This window comes from Micrasema longulum, unplaced genomic scaffold (genome assembly GCF_059751315.1).
Source record: "Micrasema longulum isolate JH-2025_06_02 unplaced genomic scaffold, ASM5975131v1 h1tg002066l, whole genome shotgun sequence".
NCBI classification, from domain to species: Eukaryota; Metazoa; Arthropoda; class Insecta; order Trichoptera; family Brachycentridae; genus Micrasema; species Micrasema longulum.
The window spans coordinates 213,134-235,684 of NW_028279233.1; the positions used below are offsets into that span (position 1 = coordinate 213,134).

Here is a 22,551-nt window from a genome sequence, read left to right on the forward strand (position 1 = left end):
TTGGAAGGCCACAACAAAGATGGGCCTATTGCATTGCCTCGATAGCCGGTAGAACATGGATAAAAAAAGCGGAGGATAGAAAGGCGTGGAAACGTTTGGAAGAGGCCTTTATCCAGCAGTGGAGAGAACAAGGCTGAAGAAGAAGAAAGTCGAAGATGCTAGAAATGTATTAGGATAAAAGCATGTGACATTCCGTCCACTCTGTTGAGTAAGATCTATTCAAAGTGAGCACTCGAGATGTTTTAAAATCTGTTTACCTAATAGCATGTTGACGCACGTTGAGAACTCGTTCAACGCCGACAAGTGTACCGGGGTGTAGCCGTAGTTGTCGGGCGCATTGGGGTCAGCTCCGGAGACCAGCAGCGCTCGTGCGCTTTCGGAGCCGCGCGCCGACCTCCCCAGCGCGGCGTGCAGGGGCGTGCGCCCGTCCTGGTCGCGTGACGTCATGCTGGCTCCACGCGCCACTAGCAACTCCACCATATCTGTGGCCTGGGCGATGCATGCTAAAGAAATAAGCTCAGTGAGTGGAAAAATGCTCTGCGTATGAATATGTATTTCATGTTGATCGTGCCGAGAATCAAACCCGGACCACAAGCATAGTTAAATATTCTAACTATTTTATTTATTTTTTATTAATATAAAATAGCTGTTTCTTAAGAGCGCACATTGAACGGCCTATGAAATGTATGAAACATGAGTTTGAACAAAGTGATTTCAACGATATCAGCTACATTAATACTAATGAGACGATAATGAGGAATTCAAGCCTAACCCGGAATATTTTTTTTTAAATGTTTTCGTGTACATGTAAATGTTCAAAAATTTTGGAGTAGGATGAAATATCTCAAAAACGCACGCAAAAATAAATAAAAAATGTTAAAAATAGTATTCATTTTAAAATCGTAAATAATGACGTCACTCCTTATATCTACGTGTAGTATTTCCGGTTTCCGCTTTAAAGCCCCGCACCTTGTAAGGAACGTTTTGACCATAGAAAAAAAGAGTATAATTTTCATTATACTTTTTTTTCAACCAGAGATTATGTCAACTTTCTAGGTTTTTTTTAAATCGAAACGTTCGTAAAAACAACCATAACATAGAAATGAGCAAATTACGATCAACTAAATGAAGTAATCAAAGCAATATTCCATAGATTCTTGTCAGTTTTGTTATTGGCTGGAGAAATACAACTTACCGCGGTCAGTGAAAGTAAGAACGCCAACCGTTTCATGACGTCACTACTGAAAAGTGACACACTGATTACAGTCATTTGTTAAATAGTACGCTAATATAAAAAAAAATGAGAAAACAGTGGAATTCCTCATTGCTGATGTTTCCTAGATAAAACATAAACTGGCTAAAAATTGTCATACCTAACAGTTTTACATATCGTTTGATGTTTAATCACCAGTGTGGGCATATATAAAGCAAAGTGGGATCGGATGTAAAAAATTAAAATCCCCAAATTAATCACTCTCTCTCTCTCTAGGCGGTAGAGAAGATTCAGAATAGCACCCCAGATTTTGTCGCAACGTCGTATGTACAAATTTGTTTTGTCCCGGGACTCGACCACTGTCCCTGTGTAAACAGCAATCTATAAGACAAAACATTGTCCCCAGACATCGCCACCGAAATAGACAGGCAGGGTATCTCCGCGGAACAATGAATTATTACCACAAATTAATACATTTTCGTATGAAATTAATAATATTTTTACTGAATTCGCTCGTAATAAACGCCGTCTTGTATATTCATTTTCGCAGCGCTCACGTGTGAACTGCAGCCGAATTTTCGCATTGTCCCGCGCGGTCGAGGCTGTTTACGGAGCTTGGAGATGTCAATATTGTCTGTTGTATTGTCCAGTTGTAAACGGCCCTTTACTTAGAACAAGCATTGCATGTATAGGAAATAGGAGCCTATAGATCTTCATACAAATATTCTGCTATATCACACCCACTTCTCCGGTTTGACCTATCCTCAGTGCATAAATACGCCATTTGTAAATTTTCGAAATTGTGGTTTTTATCTTGTATGAACATAAAGTGGGTGTTTATTTATTAAACCGCTTGTCTTCCGAAGAGAGAACTGAAGGAATATAACTAATACTGTTTTTTATTATTATTATGGTAGAGCCGAAGCGAAACTAAAAACTCATCTGTTATTCCGTAAGATTCATATCCAAACTTACGAATATAAAAAAAATCAGCTAGAGTTTGGAGCTGTCGATATTGATCACAGTTATCATGACGTAACGATGGGAGAAGTCGTTCTTTATATTTTTATCGAACGTAATAATAACCAAAAAAATTCTACCTAAATGCAAGGCCGTCTGCTGGCGCTTGTTGGGTGTGTCCGTGGGTGCTCCGCGGTCCAGTAGTTCCTTGGCGCAGTCCACGTGTCCATCCTCCGCCGCCAGGTGCAGGGCGGTGAGGCGCGCGGGACCGAAGCGGGCGCGCACGTCGGCGCCGTGCTTCAGGAGCAAGGCGGCACAGGGAGCCGAGCCCAGGGCAGCTGCCACGTGTAACGGAGTTTCAGTAAACACCTGAGCGATGAGATAAATACATACATCTATTTACCAATTTTCTTACAAATTTATTTGTTTATTGTCGAACATCAATTTCTTTATCCAACCGAATCTTTCAATCCGATGCATGCCTAGAGCACAAATGACACAAATGTTGAATGCCCTTTTTCGATATATTACCATCTCCTTATCTGCACCCAGTAATGCTTACGGCACTGCATTGGCATTCCAATCGCAGTGTAACTTGATCATTTTTATTACATACATGGAAAGTAAGGAGATCAGTCTTCCTCTTGATACCAGAATGTGCCAACCGCTAATTTACCAGATCGGCTAGAGGGAATCCTCTCGATTTCCTTCTAGTGTATCTAGTCGAAAACGCTCGTCCAGGATTCTGGTTTGTTTTTAATTTTACTTTTATTTATTCATTTTTTTTGTTTTTTCACAATATACATAAGAGGTAAAACAGAGTGTATAAAAAAAAGATAATTACATAGCAATGAAATACATATTAATAGTAAAAATAGTAAACAAAAAATCCCACAAAGGCATGGCCTGTTCGTGGGTATACAAGAAATGTGTATAAATTTTTGCTTTGAAAATATTTTTAAAAAACATAAAACTATTCCTTATTATTAAAGGACAACAAAATATATCACATTAAAAAAAAGTTAATATCTTTAGTTTGAATCCAGGATAGTGCGTGTTTTTTAAAAGGAGGAAAATTAAAAATTTCACACATAACTATATTCTTAATCCACCTGAACACATTGATATATATGCTTGATAATGTTTTTAAACGAAATGCATCATTTGTACTACTCGAAATATATTTCAACAAACTAATGATTCGTATAGCAAACAACTCCAGGTTACTCAATCTAAGTGATAGACAAACCTGCGGAGTGTCAGCTCTTGCACCATTCTCCAGTAAAACTCTAACACAGTCTTCTGCCTCACTCTGGACTGCATAGTGCAATGGAGAGCGATCGTTAATTCCCGCATTCACGTCTGCATTATGCTTGATTAGTGCCTAGAAAGAAAAAAAATCGTCATAAAGCATTCCATTTTAACTTTGGGACAAAAATTTATAGGGGCGAATCAAGACTAAAAATTGAGGATAAGATTATCCTGAGATTAGAGGGCCTTGCCTTGCGTGTAATTTAATACTAAATTGTAGCGTTTTAAACATCATTCGCATTATTCGCACGCAAAGGTCCAAAGGGCAGTAGATTGATACTCCAATTGCAAGCGATCATTCGTAATATACGTGAAGGCAAGATGAACAGTCGAGATCCGTCAGATCAAATACTGTAGTAAAAAGCCGCCTATCGAGCTCATATTTTACGTCAATATTACCGGGAATAGAATTCGAGACCTCAGGCTTGGCAGACAAACTAACTAACCAGTACACCACGAGGTTGACAAATCTCCACTCAATTGGCCTTTTCAGAATTTTCAGCTTAGAGTCGGTAGCCATCAAGTCGAAAACACCCTCCAGGGTTCTTGTTCTATGTCACACTTAGACACGAGTCTAAAATTAGGGGCTGGTTCTGATTATATTTCACACACAGAATAATATTCGTATTCTGCGCTGAGAAGAGTCTAAAATTCGTAATTAAATTCTAAAAACTAAAATTAGGAAAGTTTAAGGGGAATTAGCCTTACATTAATACCATTTAATTTGTTTTTTTTTATATAGGTACTTATATATTGCGCAGATAGTACGTAAAATCTAAGTTGCGGTGTGCAAGCAGAATTCCTGCAAGGCATCAGATTATTCAAATCAGTATCAATCTCCTCAATATTTCAAATATCTCACCTGAATACAAGCAACGCTCTTGGCACTAGCTGCACAGTGCAGGGGCGTAGCCTTGCGGCTGCTGTCCCACGCACTAGGAGCCGCTCCGTGGTCGAGAAGTAGCCGGACACAATCTGCACTGCCCACCAAAGCGGAAAGATGAAGTCCACTTCTGCAAATAAATTACCCAAGAAGTTAAAAGATGACTCGATGAATAGTACCAGATATTTAATATTTGGTGTTGTTTTTAATTATCCGCATTGTTGCCAGCTCTGTCAATAGTAACTGTTGTGAAGGTGGAGGTGTATTTTAGTATTTGTATGTTGGTGTAGTGAGTGTTCTGATGAAGAGACGGGTACGTCTCGAAACCAATAGACTAAAAAAGTCGATAAGTGGTTATATACTAATATTTACTAATATTCACTCTGACGGCAGATAGGTAAAATGTGTTGTTATTAGAGGTGTGTAGTTCGCGAACGACCCTGTCACACTGACAAGGTCAGAAACATTGAACTACAGACATGTTTCTTTCATCTCGGTCAGTTAGTTCGCGAACTAAATGGCTCTTTGTGTCATTTGGATCTTTCATATCTTCGTGTCTTATGGATCTCTAGCTCATTTCGTTCATTCATTGAACGAGATTGTGTCCTTATCTCTGTGGTTAGTAGGTAGATTATACACTCTGTATCCATAGTAGGCACCTAAATGCCTAAACTGGCTGCTTTGTTAATTGTTCTCCTTTATCTCCCGCGCGTCGCACTTGAAATTTAATTGACACTAATTATAAAATGTCGCGATAAAAATGCTACTTTATGAATTGTTATTTACGTTGAGATGAAAACATTAGGTATTCGTCTTTCATTAATGCCCTCTAATGTGAAAAAGAGGTTAGTTTGTTCACTCGAGTTTATTGGATTTTATATTTTTCTGTTCTTTTTTGCTGTATAAATAATAACAGAAACAATTTTATTAATTCATTATAAAAACATTCATATTTTATAACCTTATAATGGCTTATTAGGCTGTGCCCGTCTTAAACCATAATAATTAACATTAAAAAAAAGTAACTTAAAATTATGAAGTGATTAAAATATATCAATTTCAGAATAACAGTCCAATCGGACGATATAACATAAAAAAATAATTATAAATGAAACAATGTAAGAAATAACAACCCAATTGTGGGATAACTTATTAGGTCAGTTATCCATTTTGTGCTAGAGGCCGATTAATGTTTTTTTTTTAAAATTTTATTTGTGTATATTTTTTTTAATTTGCCTTAGTTTATTTCATAATATATATTAAAACTGCACACGTTATAAATATAAAAACCTAATTTTAAAAAATGTAACCCCTCTAAGGGATTTTAAAAATTCATTGTAAAAGTAAATAAAAAATAAATAAACCTAGCATGAAATATAACTTTTGATAATATATAATATAACGTTTTTTCTGTAAATAAAATAATTTATCTGTTTCTACAGGTTTGTGATATTATAATATCCAAAGAACAATATTATCAAATCTATAAAGAAAATCATGCTGACAAACCAGCCAAAGGTTTAGAATTATTTGTTTGATTCACCGCTCGTACGCATTTGACTCAAGCGAACGAAAGAACGAAACGAACTAGAGACACGAAAGACACGAAAGATATGGAGACACAAATTATACGATGATGCGAAAGATGCGGAGATATGATTACCTAAATGAGCCGAATGAGCAAAAGACACATTCGTTCAATTGAACTACTTAAAAGATTCGGTCACTTTGGTGATGCAGATCAAGTGACACGCATCCTCTCGGTGACAGGGTCTTACCCACGTCCAGCTGTTATCCCTCTATATAGAGATGTGTATACTCTTAAGTTATATAGAGTAATCCGGTTCTTCATAGCTCTTTTTATTCTATTCACTGGCATTAATAGGTTATTGTTTATATTCAAGGCGCGTTAATGGGTATAAAAAATATATTGACGTGATAGCGTTGTAGGAAGCATAATAAACTTATTATTTAGCTGTTATTCCAATGGTTATTATCCTGTTGCCGAGATATGCAATTATTGCGTGTTTTATGGAAAAATATAATGTGGTTATTCAAAGTCTTATTAAGGCTTGGTATAAATGCAAGCTAGATAATAATCAATGTTAACGAATACATACATTATTCCTAAGCGCCGTGTATTTCGATATGTAGATTTTGTAGATCGTTCAGAAAATGTTCAACAGCTTAAATATTTTTTTAATTAGGTACGCAAATATGTTTTTCTTGGATAAGCTTCATTCATCTAGGCTTCTGGTGAAAAAGCGCCTCTTGCAAACAGCCAATAAAGCTAGGGTTTCCTAGGACAGCGGTGCCCGTATTTTAACGGCCGTAGTGAACGGTGATGCAGTGGACAGCCGTCGTAAAGGTGACTAGAGTGTGGTTTTCTAGTAAAACGGTGTTATCAACACCATTTAACACCGTTTTCCTGGGAAACCGGTCGGTATGGCCGTTAAAATACGGGCACCGCTGTCCTAGGAAACCCTAGCTTAAGGAAGTTCGGTGCAACGGAAAATTGGATATAAAAAATGTTTTCTTACTGGCGGTAAAAATGACAGCATTTAATTTTACTGCGTAGTTTCTCGAAAATGTATGAAAAAATTAATAAAAATGAACTACTTTAAACGACGTCACAAGTTCTTGCGAATCAACCAATCAATCTGAAATGGAATATCACAAAGGTAGTGCTTTAAATATTAATTTTGTGACTGGAAATTGTCTAACCTGCCTTGCGCGTCGAGGACATTTGGGTCCGCGCCCGCCTTGAGTAGCAGCGCCACCGCGGGGGCCTTGGCCAGCCAGCAGCCCCACAGCAAGCTCACTCCGGCGGCCCCCGGGAGGGCGAGCGCTCCCGCCACGCGATCCGTGCACACCAGCTCGCCAGCGCCCCATGTGTCCAACTCCTTGAGACTCTCCACGATCTCATCTGCAAATACAAATTCACGCTTATTCGTTTTTCTAATACAGTTATGTGTGTCAAATAGAACCAGAGCCCTGAACTAGTGTTTTAGACTCGATTGTTACTCTCAGGTGAAAATCATGAAAAAGGAAATCGAGTGAAGATAACCCCTCATTGTAATGTGGTAGTTGGGGTGTTCGCCTACTATATTTGAGGTCCCGAGTCAGATTCCTGGCGAGGTGTACGTGAAATATATTTTAATATTAGTATACTAATATGTTTCTATTCAGTATAGTCTATACTGCAGCAATATAATTTACTGTTCGATTGGACATGGTTTTCCTGGGTCCGTATAGTTAACAGAGTTATCGTATGGAGTAAAATTAAATTTTCTGTACAAATAATGAATACTCACATACATATAATTAAGAATAGTCGAGAAGGAGCGTAGAATCATATTTGAATACATCGGACTGTGTCCAAAAATCCCCCCACTATCCCCCACTTTCGTCGCGCGCATTCGTGATGTCGCCGCGAAATGTTGCACGATGTAAAAAAATATAATCATAACACGAATGTAAGGTAAAAAATAGCAATCTGTTAATTTCTCTAAAATTTTATTGTGCACGCGAAAATATTGATTGACACAACACAGTAGATAAGTAAAGGGTCATTTAATAAGAGTAATTGAATTAATGATCTTTGAACTTAAAATAAAAAAAACAATTTTATTTGACATTAAACGGATATTTTTACATCATGTTAAATAATATTTGATGTTTTAAAGATAATGTCGGTCAAATGTCCACCACAGAGTTGTTTAATCCGAGGTCCAATTTTCATTAGTTCTCTCATTAGATGAGCAAAGTAGGGTAAAAAAAAATACTACCTTGGCAACACTACCGAAATGTCCATTTTGATTTCTTCGACAATCTGACGGATGGAAAAATAATTCAATTTTTAAGTAATGTATTTGCTACTTACACATTCATTTGCTAATTACACATGAAATGTGATCCCATCCTGTTTCTTTAAGATCCTAGCAGTATTCTACACGTTAAAAGGACACAACACGGCATAGTTGAATTCAAATCAGGAGTTGCGTACTGAGCGTCGTCTACAAAGAAACTAATGGGTCAAAACGTAAAACTACTCATTTATGAGTAGTTTAGTCGTCTTCTGTTTGATGCTCGTATGCGGTTTCTGGACTATTATCAATTCTATGCTCGCATATTTATATGAAAAATTGACGGAAATTAAATTTAGAAGTTAAGAGGAAACACTGTCCGACTTTTCTTCAAACAAACGCGTTCCCATATTTTCTCCCTGGATTATGGCACTAGATTTTTTTGCACTATGGGTATTTACCATATTTATATTTTTGCTTTTTTGATAAATTGTTTCTTTTGTAAGCTAGGACCTTTCAAAAACCCATAAAAGAGCCGAGATTTATAATATAATATAATATAATATATATATATATATAAATATATATATATATATATATAAATATATATAAATAATGTATATATATATAAAAAATTATATATAAATAATGTATATATATATATATATACATATACGCACGCACACATTTAAAAATGTACCATAATTTAATGTATGATTTTTATTTAGAAACTTCGCTGGTCTGTCGTTAAGCCTTATATAATTTATCTTTATATATATATATATAATTCCTCTGTGCGTGTGATGTCACCGAACTCCTCCTAAACGGCTTAACCGATTTACGTGCGGTTTTCAGAGAAATATAGATATTTGCGCTGTGCGTGTTCGTAGATATTAAAATCTTCAATCTAATATGTAAAAAAGAAGTGAGGAGCATAAATGTTTTATTCATCGATCTACCAGGGTTGCACTTAAGGAGAATGCATTTACAAAAAAATGGAAAGATGTTGTTTTTTTGTGTACGAAAAAAGTTTGTTTTTTAACAAACAGCATTTGTTTTTTATGGATCTCAATCAAATTCTTTCCTTAAGGAATATAAATTCCTTATAATTTCTACCCATTTATTTAATTTAACTGGAGTTTTGGTAATACTAAAATAATATTAAATCAATACATTTTTAAAAATCGTATTCGTACATAAGTACACCCCTCTGTTTGTGAGAAGACCGGAGTTTGACGTTTGCAAAAAGCATGCCATATTTGAAAAAATATTTATCTTATGTTTTGGAATTCAAGCATAAACAAGTAGCTACTTAAATTCAATATTAAAAATTTTTAGTTTTGGAATTCAATCATAAACAAGTATCTAGGTACCAACTTATCAATGAATGAATGTCTTTTCTGAGGTAATAGCAGGCAAACCAACGTTCGGGCTGGACAACGTCTGTCGGGTCCGCTAGTTACTTATATCATTCAATCATTGTAGACTGTATGTTTCTGTTAAATAAATCAATAATAATACTCCTTTTTTATTTTTAAAATATAAATATTCTATTTTTCATACAGAAAAATGTAATATTACTTGACTTCTTGTTGCATCGGGATTGCAAAAAATTCGAAATTTTGGCCTCATTACTTTCGTTCAGTAGTATTAGGTATTATAGCTCTTGCGACCTCGGCATCGTCAGATGGATCAACTAAAGCATATAGTTTTTTTATTTCTGCCTCGTTGATAATAGACCGTCCGTTAAAACGGACATTTCTACACATAAAGAGTAACAAAAATAGTAAATACAAGGCAACAACGCAACGTGAAAGATCAGAACAGAGAATTGACATCGGAGGCATACATAATATTTCCTTTCTCTTTTCTTGTGTCGGAAATTCCCAGTACTTGTGTTATGAAACCGCGCGGAGGATTTCGACATATCGCATCGCAATAATAATTCAAGTTTATTTTACCTCCTATTAAGAAGGTTAGCTTAAGGTGACTCGGCTGGTTTAAGTGGCCACTTTACACATTGTTTAACACTCGCTGGCACTCTGTAAACTGAACTGGCAGAGGAAGGATGAAGGTGAACGCGGTTGGAATGCGATCTCTTCGACGAATGTGTGGAAAATAAATGCTTGACAGGGTTACGAATGATGAAATCAGGCGAGAGTGTAAATCTGAGTCAAGTACAATTGATAAATTAAAATTCTCAACTCACTCTTTGATGCGCCTGAACTAATGAGCTCAATAAAATTAAATATCCCAACTAGAAACCTCAGACAAAACTTACTCTTTCATACCGATAACCATAGAACTAACTATGGTTTTCATTCCCCTATGCCCAGAATTCTTAGGTCTGCCAACAAACATACCAGTCTTGATTAATTTCTTTGATAACAAGTTGTCTTCTTTCAAACGATCACTGAATCAAATTCAATTATAAACACCTCTCTCCCGCTTCCACTCCCACAAAGTCTACTATAAACCATTGAGTCTTTCTAATTTTGTTATAATATTTTTTTTTGTATAAATGTGTCCATAATGCCCGTTGGGCGTATATATAAATAACACTACAAGTACAATTGATAAGATTAAGAAAGTGTATCTGAGATGGTTTGGTCATGTAGAACGAATGGACGACGAAACAATGGTAAAACAAGTATATATGGCGATAATTAACGGTAACGTGAGACGAGGACGACCAAGGAAGACGTGGCATGATCAGATAAACTAAAATCTTAAGTCTGGTCATGTCAAAAGCAGACAGAACCGAAGGGCATGTTTGACAAGATGTTAGGAATGTATGCCAGGATAGACGTGTGTGGCGGTCCACTCTCTCTGCCTACCCCTACGGGGAAATGGCGTGATGGTAGAAGTAGTAGGTAGTAGTTTAACACCTATTTTGCCGATGTTTGATCATCCATATTTCTTCAATTCATCTATCTGTTGATTTTTGTGATACTTGCGAGATTCTTGTCTATAAGAGAATTTGCAGAATGGTTGGTAAATTAAATTTTACATCTTTTCCAATGTCTCATGGTATGAACTGAACAAATATTTTGTGCCGTCCTTTCCCATCAAAGGGAAGTAGTGTTGCTAACCCTTGGTGTTGAAATTGTCTAACAATCCTTTCACTGTGACTTGATTAAACTGTTATAAACCTTTAAATAAGCGGTGCTACATTTATTTATATATTTATTAATGTACACAAAACTCGGTGCATTTTACTCTTCAAAATATTGTAAAAATAAAAAAAATAAAAAAGTATTACGTTTTAAATACTATTACACAGAAGTTTCGTGTAGAGAACGTGCTTAGATATAGATTATAAGATATTTAAATTAAATAAAAATGAAATATAAAAGAATAAAAAATTAAAAAATGTGTGCATATAAAATTTTTAATTTTAAAAATAAATCAACAATGTTTTGAGTTTGAACCATTTTCAGAAGGGAACATATTAGTCTAGGCATCCACGGGGCTTATGACCTGTCATTAACCGGTTTAAATGGTTTAATACAATAAAGCTTTAGTACAAGGTTTAGTACAATAAAGGTTTCAGCTCTTTAACTTCAAAAACGTCAACAGATGGAATGGTCGAAGGAATATAGATGTTCAAATATAGGTAGAATGTTGAATGTTACACAGATTTTAAAGTGAACACTTAAACTATAAAAACTTACTATAAAAAATACCATGTTATGTTTTACATAATATTTTATTTTTTCCTTCTTGTGTTACACAAAAATATTATAACTGTCCATTATTTATTATAGAAGCAAAAATTCATTAACATTTTTTTGTATACCCACGAACAGGCCATGCCTTTGTGGGATTTTTAGGTTTACTATTTTTCTATTAATATGTATTTCATTGCCATGTAATTATGCTTTATTTTTTAATACTCTGTTTTATTATTATGTTTATTGTTAAAAAAACACAAAATATTCAATAAAAAAATAATATTAAAAAACCAGCCAATGGCAGGTCATAAGCCCTGTTAATGCCTAGACTTTCATATTCCTTTTCTAAAATGTTCTCCATCCCTGTTGTAATATGTTAATCTTAATAACTCCCTGTGGGGGGAATCAAGTCATGCATTTTGACAAACTTAAAATATTGTTCATACCTGAATTCTGCCTATTTTTAAGTTAGAATGACTCGACTAAATACAAAACTGTAACTTTTTGACCGTTTCTCAAGTAATTGACGTGTTTACGTTTTCTTTGTTTTCCTTAACTTTATCTCAAACTGTTTGTATACTGAATCATCAGACATGTACGTCAAATAGAAAAATCCTTTGTCCGTTGATAATCACCATAATTGAATGTCGGTTAACACGTTGGGGTACTATGTACCGTGCATGAGTACTCAGAGCTGATTACCAGCTCTGTAAACATAAAATATAAATATTAAGTCATCACGTCAGCAAATTTTTGAAGAATGAGAGAATGCATCATTAGATGCAGAAAGGGAATTACGATGATGATGCATATTGGGAACCATTTTCATTGGTGTACATTGTACCGTGTACCGTTAGGATATTTGCGGAATATCGTCAATAAACTATTGTTGACCGATTGACGATAGCACAGTGATTTGGATTTCTCTGGTGTAAAAATATCCGCCACCAGCTATAGCATAGGTCTTCAACCCGTGGTGGCTTCCTTGGCGGCCCGGCAATAACCTGACAAAATTAAATTTATTGATCTATGTATAATATACATATGTATCATAAGAAAGTAAAACAAAATAGTTAAGTACTTACAGAAATGCGCCCAATTCGTATTCGTATTCGTAATTCGTATTCGTATGCCATAAAACAATTTTGTTTAATACATAGGCACACTGTACCATCAAGTAAGCTGCATTATTTCAGAGAAAATAGGACGTAAGTCAAAACCATTTACTGAGGGCGAATTCATAAAATAATGAACGGAGGCTGCAGCAGAAGTATTATGCCCATCGTTAATGCAACTTTTTCTAAAGTATGTGTGGCGTTACAGTTGCAAGGAGGGTAGAATAACTGGCAGGCGATATCGAAAGAACATTAAAGGTGTCGCGTATCGCAATGTGTTGGCAGGTTTGCTCGAGTTTTATTCAAAATATTCAATTCAAAACATTCAATATTCAAAATATTTATATCCAATTCAAAATATTCCATATTAATTTCAATTCAAACTCTGGAGTATAGAAGAGTGATTGCAGATCAAATATTCCTGTTTAAACTAGTAAACAACGTCGAAGACTGCCCTTTACTTACAAGTTCTTTGGAATATCTTGTACCCAACAGAACAAGACTCCATACTACATTTAATTTGCCAGTACCTAGGGCTAACTCAGGGAAAAGCGACTTTTTCTTTAGAGCATGTCATTATTATAATACTGTTCTCTCCGGTCAGGCAGACATTTTTCATCTATCCTATATGAAATATAGAAGATTCCTTATAGACAGTACACCTGTTTAGTTTTACGATGTCAGTAATTATGTACATATATACTCGTATGTTCATTATTATATTTTTGTACCTTTTACATTATTTTTATATAGCTTTTTTCTTTTCTTGTTCTTTAAATTTAAATTTATCCTGTTTCAATTTACTTTATTTTTATAATTGTATAAAAATATATGTATTTTTATTTTATTTGCAACTTCTAAGTGCCTAACATTTCTTAATTGTTAATTGATTTTATTTTGATACCGATAATGTACTTAATCAATAGCTTACACCACTGGAAAAAAATTATTGGCGGTTTTCACAATTTTCGTTTAAATATATTCTTATTTTCTGTATACAATATATGTAAAAACTGTTGTTTTTTTCCCAAATAAAAATTAATAAATACATCTCCGTTTTAAATTTTCCTAATATCATAGATCATGCACTAAAAAGACGTCACTTTTTTAACCACATATCTATGCCAGCAATTGTTCCAAAAGTGATTGAGTGATGGTATGCCCTAGTATGCGGCCCGCTCAACAAAAACCAAGGTTTTTCGGCCCTTGACTTCAAAAAGGTTGAAGACCCCTGAGCTATAGCGTGCGGTCAGGACAAAGTAAACACCGAATTCCCCGTTGAATGATACAGCCCACGCGACCATCCGCCCTCCACATCCATAGAATACCGTGCTAAATACTGCTAAACTCTCACTGGCGCCATACACAAAGCTCTATTTTAACAGCACGGCCAGCATTCCGATGGGATAATAAGCCGGTTCCCTTTAAGATCTGCTCCTCTGGAAGCTAATCAAACCGAAGGCGAAGTTTTGATCTATGAACACGAATATGTTTACATAAGTTTTGTTTGGTTCTGGGTATCCGCGGATGAGGCCGCGAGAGTCAATTTAATTTTCCCCCGAGTTCTGGGAAATGGCTTTACCAGCGACATCTCGTTTGGAATTTTGATTTAAAAGGAAATCACGAATCCAAATAAAATAAGCTATTTGTATATATCAAGCTTATTGATTGATTTGGTGTTTATTTTGTAGAACTCCATATTTCAACTTAAAATATTAGAAATCAAACACTGATTTGAGTCTACTGTACACTTTATTTTGTTTTTACAAATAATATAAAAACAAAAATTTCGCCTTGTTAGGGCATTTTCAAACGAATGTGCAGATTAAATGGATTTAATGTCCTTATATAGTTATATAATTCAAGGTACTTAAGTAGAAAATAAAAATAATCTTATGAATGTACATGTACATTAATCATAATTGACTAACAAGGCGAAACCATTGTCACAAAATTTTTGTTTTTATATTTTTTATATTTGTAAAAATAAAATAAAGTGTTCAGTAGACTCAAATCAGTGTTTGATTTCTAATATTTTAAGTTTTAATCAAGCTTGCCTACGAGAAATTATACTGTAATATAAAAAGTCTACGCCGTGTAACCCTGTTTTCTGCCATACGATTTAAGTTCATTCCTCATCTTTACTTAAGATTTTTCATTTATAATACCTGTTTTATTATCAATTTTGAAATTATATTTTTTAATACATTCAATCACATTTCTTCGTAAGACTTTCTTAGCGTTTAATCATTTTAACTACATCAAAACACTCGCATAGAATTTAAAGTGTTCAAGTTTGTTTGTGAAAATTATTGGTGGAAGTTTATTGTAATTTATTGGATAAATAAAATACGAGTGTTGCAAAAGTCCAAAAATTTGCAGTAACCAGTGACCGGTTTTATTCCTTTCCCAAAATCTGCAAGGCATCTTGTAGATGTCCAATCTTGATGTCGCGAGAGCGATGAAATTGATTACTGACTATTCCAAAATTGTGGATTTGAATATTACTCGTCTTTCATTTCAATAGTAATGTAAAGTGCTTACAGCATGCGTTCTGTGACTTTCCAATCAGGTATTATATCTTCTTGCTCTCTTATATCGTAGAGTAATAATTCACTATTTTTTCTGCTAACACCTTTTTATTCTTAATTTTACAGCTTACTTTATTCCAAAGTTTTTCTGCATGATTGCTAAATATTGAGTGATGGGTTGTGGTCCCGTCATAGTATCGTGGACTCGGAGATGAAGGTTTGACACACGCTTTACCACAACTTGCTTTCCATTGTCTACTACGATTTATTGCTACCAGAAAATGACCCCACATTGAAATATTTGAGCTAATCATAAGATCGCGAATATTTATTTTTAAAATTTTTCGTTAGCTCTTTACTCGTTCTATGCATAGTTTGCTGACCGCAAATTCTGAAACTGCGATTTCATTACCATAAAAATCCTTGTTTGAATACTAATCAGTAACACAGGATGCCGTAAACGGCTATTATTCACTAACCACAACCTATTGACATTGGTTCCTTGTCAGAAGTCTTCGTTTGTATTATTCATTTCGAACTACGTTGATTTTTTAAAAAAATCCTCGTGTTACGCCCAGGCGCAGGCGTTTTGTGTCAATCCATAGTCTCGAGATGTTCTTCAGAGTGATGTAAGCACTTTACCAACTCACAAAAACAAGCACCGATTTTAAGCAATTATGTCAAACCAGTTTTAAAATTCAATGTTGCTATGTTATCCTAAAAAATAATCGAGGTAAATTCGAATTTAAAATTTCTGATTGTTCAATTACTACTACAAACAAACGAAGATTTTTAGTAGATACTGTAAATCATTTAGTTTTCAATACTGCAAAATATCTTAATGACCTCTTGATATCCGATACTTGACTGTAATGTCAATAGTTTTTTTTTTCAAATTGATTGATGTTTTGTTTTTTTTTTACCATTGTACTATGACCAAAATACTGTCAGTTAAACGACGCTGACGGTGACAAGTGCCATGGTAGCCACAAACTTTTTTTTTTAGATTAGAGCTTCTTGTTGCGAGGCTTATATTTTCTGCAAAAAATATGTTCTTTCGAACTGCTCTAACTATTATCTGATGATCTGGCAGGATACTCGACTATGGCCTTGGAAACTTCTCCGCGTTTGCTCGATAAAGAATAAACTACAGAAAAACACTCTACGTTTATCGATAGGGCTTCTTCTGAAAAACAAACATTACATGAATCTGTAACACAACCTCTGAAAAATAAACCTGTTTTGCAGAAAGTAAACGACCAAATTAAACCTCTCGAGGGAAACCTTTTCATAAGAAGAAAATTGACTTAATCTCACCTGAAGGCCATATGTCTCTCATCGGCCAAGACCGGCTGCGAGCTATGCAGTCTGCCCCTGCACCATCCTCTTCGCTGCTGATGCTCTCCCCATCCTCTTCAATAATGATAGTTGTGACGTCAGTTTGCTCATCTGTCTCGTCTTGCTAGAAAAATAATCGTTGCTGTTTTATTATGGATTCTGAACAGATTTTTGTTGGTGTGAATATTCTTATAAACAAAATATATATTCCCCCATTTGCACTCGGGGTGACCCATGCCAAGTGCCCGTGCTCCTTCCTTAGAGGCATGTGTTTAAGATGTGCCTTATCGACATATTATACATAACATTACGTATGAATTTCTACTTAATCAAAACTGCCGTAAAAGTATGCCAGGAGGTAGGCTGGTTTTGCAACCTTCCTTTATGATATTTTCACCCACGCGAAGTCAGAATTAAAATCGTTATTTTAGTATCTTTTATTTTATTTTAATTCAGTAATATATGAAAAACATAATTAAAATAAACAATAAAAACATGCCTACACGATTTATAAAAATGTTTTATACATGTCACTGGAACTGAACCCGCCATAGCAAATTCGCACATAGAGGAGGTCATTTGCTTATTGCATCTCACTTTCCCTACCTAAAGTTTTATAGTTTGGGAGATATGTAAATTTTTTTACTTTATTGAGATTTTTCCAAAATTTGAGCTTCAAACATTCAGAATTCTAAAGTTTTTTTTTATTTGTTAGTATTCATAAATATTTGTGATTATACTAAAGGTACAAATGTTATTATTTAAGCGTACAAAATAAAATAAAACAATAAAAAACACATTAATTTTTCTAAGTACTTTTACCTTTTTATTGAAATACGAGTATTATAATTAATATTACTCTAAAAAAAATAACAGAATCACCAGTGAATGACCACTACTACCATAGTAAAAATAATACTCAGATTTAGTTACATTAAAAAACACCCTTACACATTACAAATTAGAATATGGATATATTCAAAGAATTGCATAAGAAATGTAATAGATATTGCATTCAATACACAGGAGCTGCCGCGGTCAATTTAGATTTTTAATGAATAAATTTATCCGAAAATGACAAATAAAAAATGGTTTTTACCTTCAGAGGTCGTAGTTCACAACACCAAAGAAGATATTTGGGTTACCCTGCAGCAAAATGTGCTAAATTTAACTAATTTAATGTCTGTTTTTAAACATTACACGAAATAAAAACTTGTATCCACCCGCGGTCTGGAAAAAGAGTCCCATACACGCCACTGGGAACTTTTGTGCATCTGGACGAATATTTGCGAGAGAGAAAAAAAATTCTTAAAACATTTACACCATAAGTTAATATTAGGACATTCATTTATTATGTTTGTACTATTTAAAGACAAAACAAATAAAAAAAATTAAAAATAGCATCAAATAAAACACTTATCACACCTTTCCTTATAAAAACACTATCAATCTCAGAACAATAACGGAAAGACGCACTATTACCTTTTGACAACTCACAGTTCTGAACTGATCAATTTGTTTCTTACCAAAAGATGTGTCCGCCTACTGCTTTTGTCATAGTTTCTAGTGTTAAAAGTTTTTTGACTGGACACATGTAGCAATTCTTATTATATTGTGTTTTATTAACCGATGGTCATTTACTGGGGGGTGGTCATTTACTGGTGCTTTGACCCTATTACGCTTTTCAAAAAACATTACGATCAAATTCAACCTGAAATAAATATAAAAACTACGGTGTTTCAATAATTTATTCTACTCTAAGTTAGTTCTTTAGTTCTTTCTTTTTTTTTTAGAGTAATTAATATCTTATTTTTTAACCCTCGTTTGAGGGAAATTCCGACGTAGTTTAATCACAAATGTGTATGACTACCAACAGATAATAAAAAAATACCAAAATAATAAAAAAAGTTCTAAATGTTTGAAGGTCAAATTTTGGAAAAATCTCAACAAAGTATAAAAATTGACATATCTCCCAAACTTAAAAACATTAGCGAGGGAAAGTAAGATCCAATAATTAGCAAATTACCTCCCCTATATGCGAATTTGCTATAGCGGGTTCAGTTCCAGTCAACCTGCATGAGTAATATTTTTATAAGTATTTTCAAAAATTTTCTTCTCCAATTGGGTACAAGAGCCCGTTTCTTCTTTGGAGTGGGACAAATAAATTTAATATTTATTTTTATTATAAACGATGCAATTTTTTTTGTTAAACGTTTGGCCATTTTTTAAATACTAACTTCACTCTCACTATGTTGCCCATCACAAAACGTCACGTGTTCGTTCATTTTATTATATCTACTGTTTTGGTGCACTTTGTCGGGAGATTCGTCGTCGACTGAATTCGAATTCAATTTAGGAAAGTTTGGGCGAGTTATTTCGAAATTCCATGTAAACAAATGTTGTATTCGTTGTGAAATGAATACATACTATTACTTTAAGGGTAACTATGTCTATTAATAATTCTTTATCAGTTTGCTATCGTATTTACATACCTTTGCGCTCAACTTGTGCTACAATGGGTCACTTCATTTTTTTGTATAAACTCCCTTTAGTCAATATTTAAAATATCAAAATCATGAATGTATGCGTCAACTACACACATAAATTTCGCATAATATAAAAACAATTTAGTTGTCACTGTTATATTTATGTCCGTGTTCAAAAACAAACTCAGAATGATGAAATAAAAATGAATATCTTACCTCTTGTTTTATAAAATCCATTTTCATTGAATTCATTTTGTATTTTATTCCTTTCGATTTTTTTTCATCACTGATTTCACATTTTACAGAAGTTACACTTTTTCACTAAATTTTCACGCAGCAATATTTTTAACATTTTTCACATACTGCCTAGTAAAAAATCGGATTTAGTATATTTATGACATTTTCGCTACCGCATATACAGTAGAACTCCGCCGTACTCCGGTCAGCGGGTTGCCAAATATCCAGATCGTTTTTAGGAAACAAAAAATAAAGGAGACGTTTTTAATTTAATTGCCCAATTAACTTTGCTGGCCATGTTAAAGTGAGTTTTTAATGTGATTCTATAATATTTCAAAAGCAATAAAATCTGTTACTCATTAATCCGGATAATTAGAGTTTATATTGACAAAGAAAATTTTTTTTTGTAGTGTGCTAAAAAATGCAAATGGTCTTTTATTATAAGTATCTTTCGCTCCTCTAAGAGATCGCTTTTCGACAGAATGAAGAAGTTCAGTGTCACGGGAAATTGGATATGAAAAAATATTATCTTACTCGCGGTAAAAAGTAGAGCATTTAATTGTCCGGCGAAGTTTCTCGAAAATGCATGTAAAAATGACGTCACGAGTTCTTGTGAATGAACCAATGATAGGGTGTTGTGATAGATTTCCGGTTTACGGAAAGCCAATTCACCAATCAGCAGAACCCACCGTAGAGAACTTGTGACGTCACAGGCGGAGTAATTTAAAAAATCATAGCGCTGAATTGAACTGAATTTCCGTATTTTCATTATTATTATTTCAACGCCCGGGGACTGCCTCCTGAAGCGTAAGATTGTTTATTTTACTACATGTGGGTAACAAACGATCGCTGGTATATTTCGATTGGAGTACCAATGCAGTACCCCATGCACCACTGGTTGCGGATAAGATCATGGCGATGATGATGTGTCAACTTCTACACATTAGGATTGGTACTAGGACTTTACTAAGTTCGTACTGGTTTTACCATCTGCGTTAGACATTGATTTGCCAAGTCAAATATTATTTATTTAGTAAATACATATTTAGTTTTGACCACGCTCAATTTGAAAATGTTTACCAGTGACCGGGTTTCGTCGAGACCGACGTCGTCAGACTGGGGGGAGACCGATCTAATTCTTATGGCATACTAAAATGAACATATTTTTTATTTTACAACACTTAAACATTGAAACAAACAAACCATCACGTCATTTCCCCGTAGCACCAAAGAGATTCTCGCTTCCTCTACACTCATACTTCTCATGCGCGCGCGCCGATTATTCCCACTTTTAAAATGTCCGCCTTCAAGTATTTGTTGGATTTGGTCATTTATTTATTTATTTATTAACAGACATTGTCCATGTATACAATTTATAGAGTTTAAATATTACAATAAAATTATAGTTAAAAACATTTTTAAAAAAAGAAAAGAAGCATTGACAAACATGCGGGACATCAAGACAAGGTCTGGACTATTTATTTAGTACTTGTTTAAATCGCTGTAAACTTAAACCAAAAAGTCCAGATCTTGTGTCGAGTTTACAATGCGACACAATTGGGACTTTGGTGCATGTAAGCCATAGGTTGTGCTGTGTTGATCAAGGAACAGCACATTATTATTTCGCAACCGACGTATCGGAACTTTTTGTAGACTTGAGATTTTTAACATTGACTCCATTTCACTTGCAATTTTATTATTTTTTCATGTTTTATGTTCAATGTAATTAATGCCGTTTACGTAAAATAAATAAAAGTGTAAATAAAAATGAGCACGTGCATCCGCTCTACTCAGGTTCATAACGATAATTTCGAAAAACAACAGATTCTTTCAAATTAAATACTGTGTTTTAAAATTGGACTCAATACAAATTTAAGTTTATTAAGCCCTTGGTGCTTAGAAATGTTGTATAACGTTTATTCCATCAATCAAAATGTCACAAATCGCTATTAAAAATAAATTTAAGATAAATATGTAAAGCTAACACACCTGTTTAGTCATTCATAACAAATAAGTTCCTAATCCATACTAATATTATAAATGCGAAAGCGTGTTTGTCTGTCGCTTTGTGTTTCCTTCACGTCACAATGGAGCAACCGAATAACGTGATTTTTTTCATAAAAATAGACTAACAGATGGTAGATTTTTGCATAGCGATAGTTGGAGGACCGACATCGATACATGCTACTTTATATCCCGAAAAAATATGTCATTCAATCGGGTAAATTCTTATTGTTAAACAACAAAACCAATTAATTGACTTGTTTCTCCCTAATACAACGAGAACGAAGCCGCGGATAAAGTTAGTATTTTTATAAATTCAAAATTATAATAGAAGTTAGGCTGTGCGGCAATTACAAACGCTATCTGCATCGGTACATACCGACACTTCTACATAACTTTTCTACTCTCTTTACCTCCCCCGATAAGGCGAATTTTGATCTACCGACATGTTGATATTATTATCATTTATGTTTTATTAATTTAGTTCATAACATCTTAAGAACTAATATAAACGTTTAATAACATTGTGTAAAAATAATGTTTTATAATATTCTACTGGTGGTTTTATTTGAATTGTTGATTTGGGATCATCTTTACTATATAATTGCAATATCTCACAAACATCCCTCAAAATATAGCTTGATTAAAATGACAGCTGCCAAACTAATGTCAAACTAGTGAAAATTACTGATGATTGATCATATACCGATCAAATCGATTTTATCAGTTTTTTCATGCAAACATGAAACTCTGTTTCCGAAAATGTATATTAAAACTTAAAAACAAGCCTATTATAGTGTGTTTAAGACAATTATTCACCAAAAAATAAGACATTTATACCTTTTTCATGAATAACATCAAGTGAATTATTTTTCTATTCGATCAATTTACATTGATCAATTTGTCCCATCTCTAACGTTTTTGCAAAATGGTGTAACCTTGTAAGAACGTCGTTAATAATTAGGTTTATTTTAGTTTTTTTTTTAGTTTTAA

At 34.1% G+C, this 22,551-nt stretch overlaps 1 protein-coding gene across 5 annotated transcripts in view; it reads right to left on the reverse strand.

Moving 5' to 3' along the window:
- pyx (transient receptor potential channel pyrexia) overlaps positions 1–19,791 on the reverse strand; it is a 28,542-nt gene extending 8,751 nt beyond the window's left edge. For 2 of the 5 annotated variants that reach the window (XR_015824685.1, XM_088239103.1), the window contains exons 1-7: positions 19,534–19,684; positions 16,811–16,955; positions 7,092–7,293; positions 4,347–4,497; positions 3,423–3,557; positions 2,314–2,542; positions 258–503 (exon numbers count right to left, since the gene is read on the reverse strand). Coding sequence is in view for 3 of the 5 variants with exons in the window: in XM_088239103.1 (XP_088095229.1) it covers positions 258–503; positions 2,314–2,542; positions 3,423–3,557; positions 4,347–4,497; positions 7,092–7,293; positions 16,811–16,955; positions 19,534–19,569 (1,144 nt within the window). In the remaining 2 variants the exon portion in view is untranslated. Of the gene's footprint in view, positions 1–257; positions 504–2,313; positions 2,543–3,422; positions 3,558–4,346; positions 4,498–7,091; positions 7,294–16,810; positions 16,956–19,533 lie in introns of all 5 variants that reach the window. The other 3 variants (XR_015824684.1, XM_088239106.1, XM_088239104.1) reach the window with 2 other exon arrangements.
- Between the last annotated feature and the right edge of the window lie 2,760 nt (positions 19,792–22,551).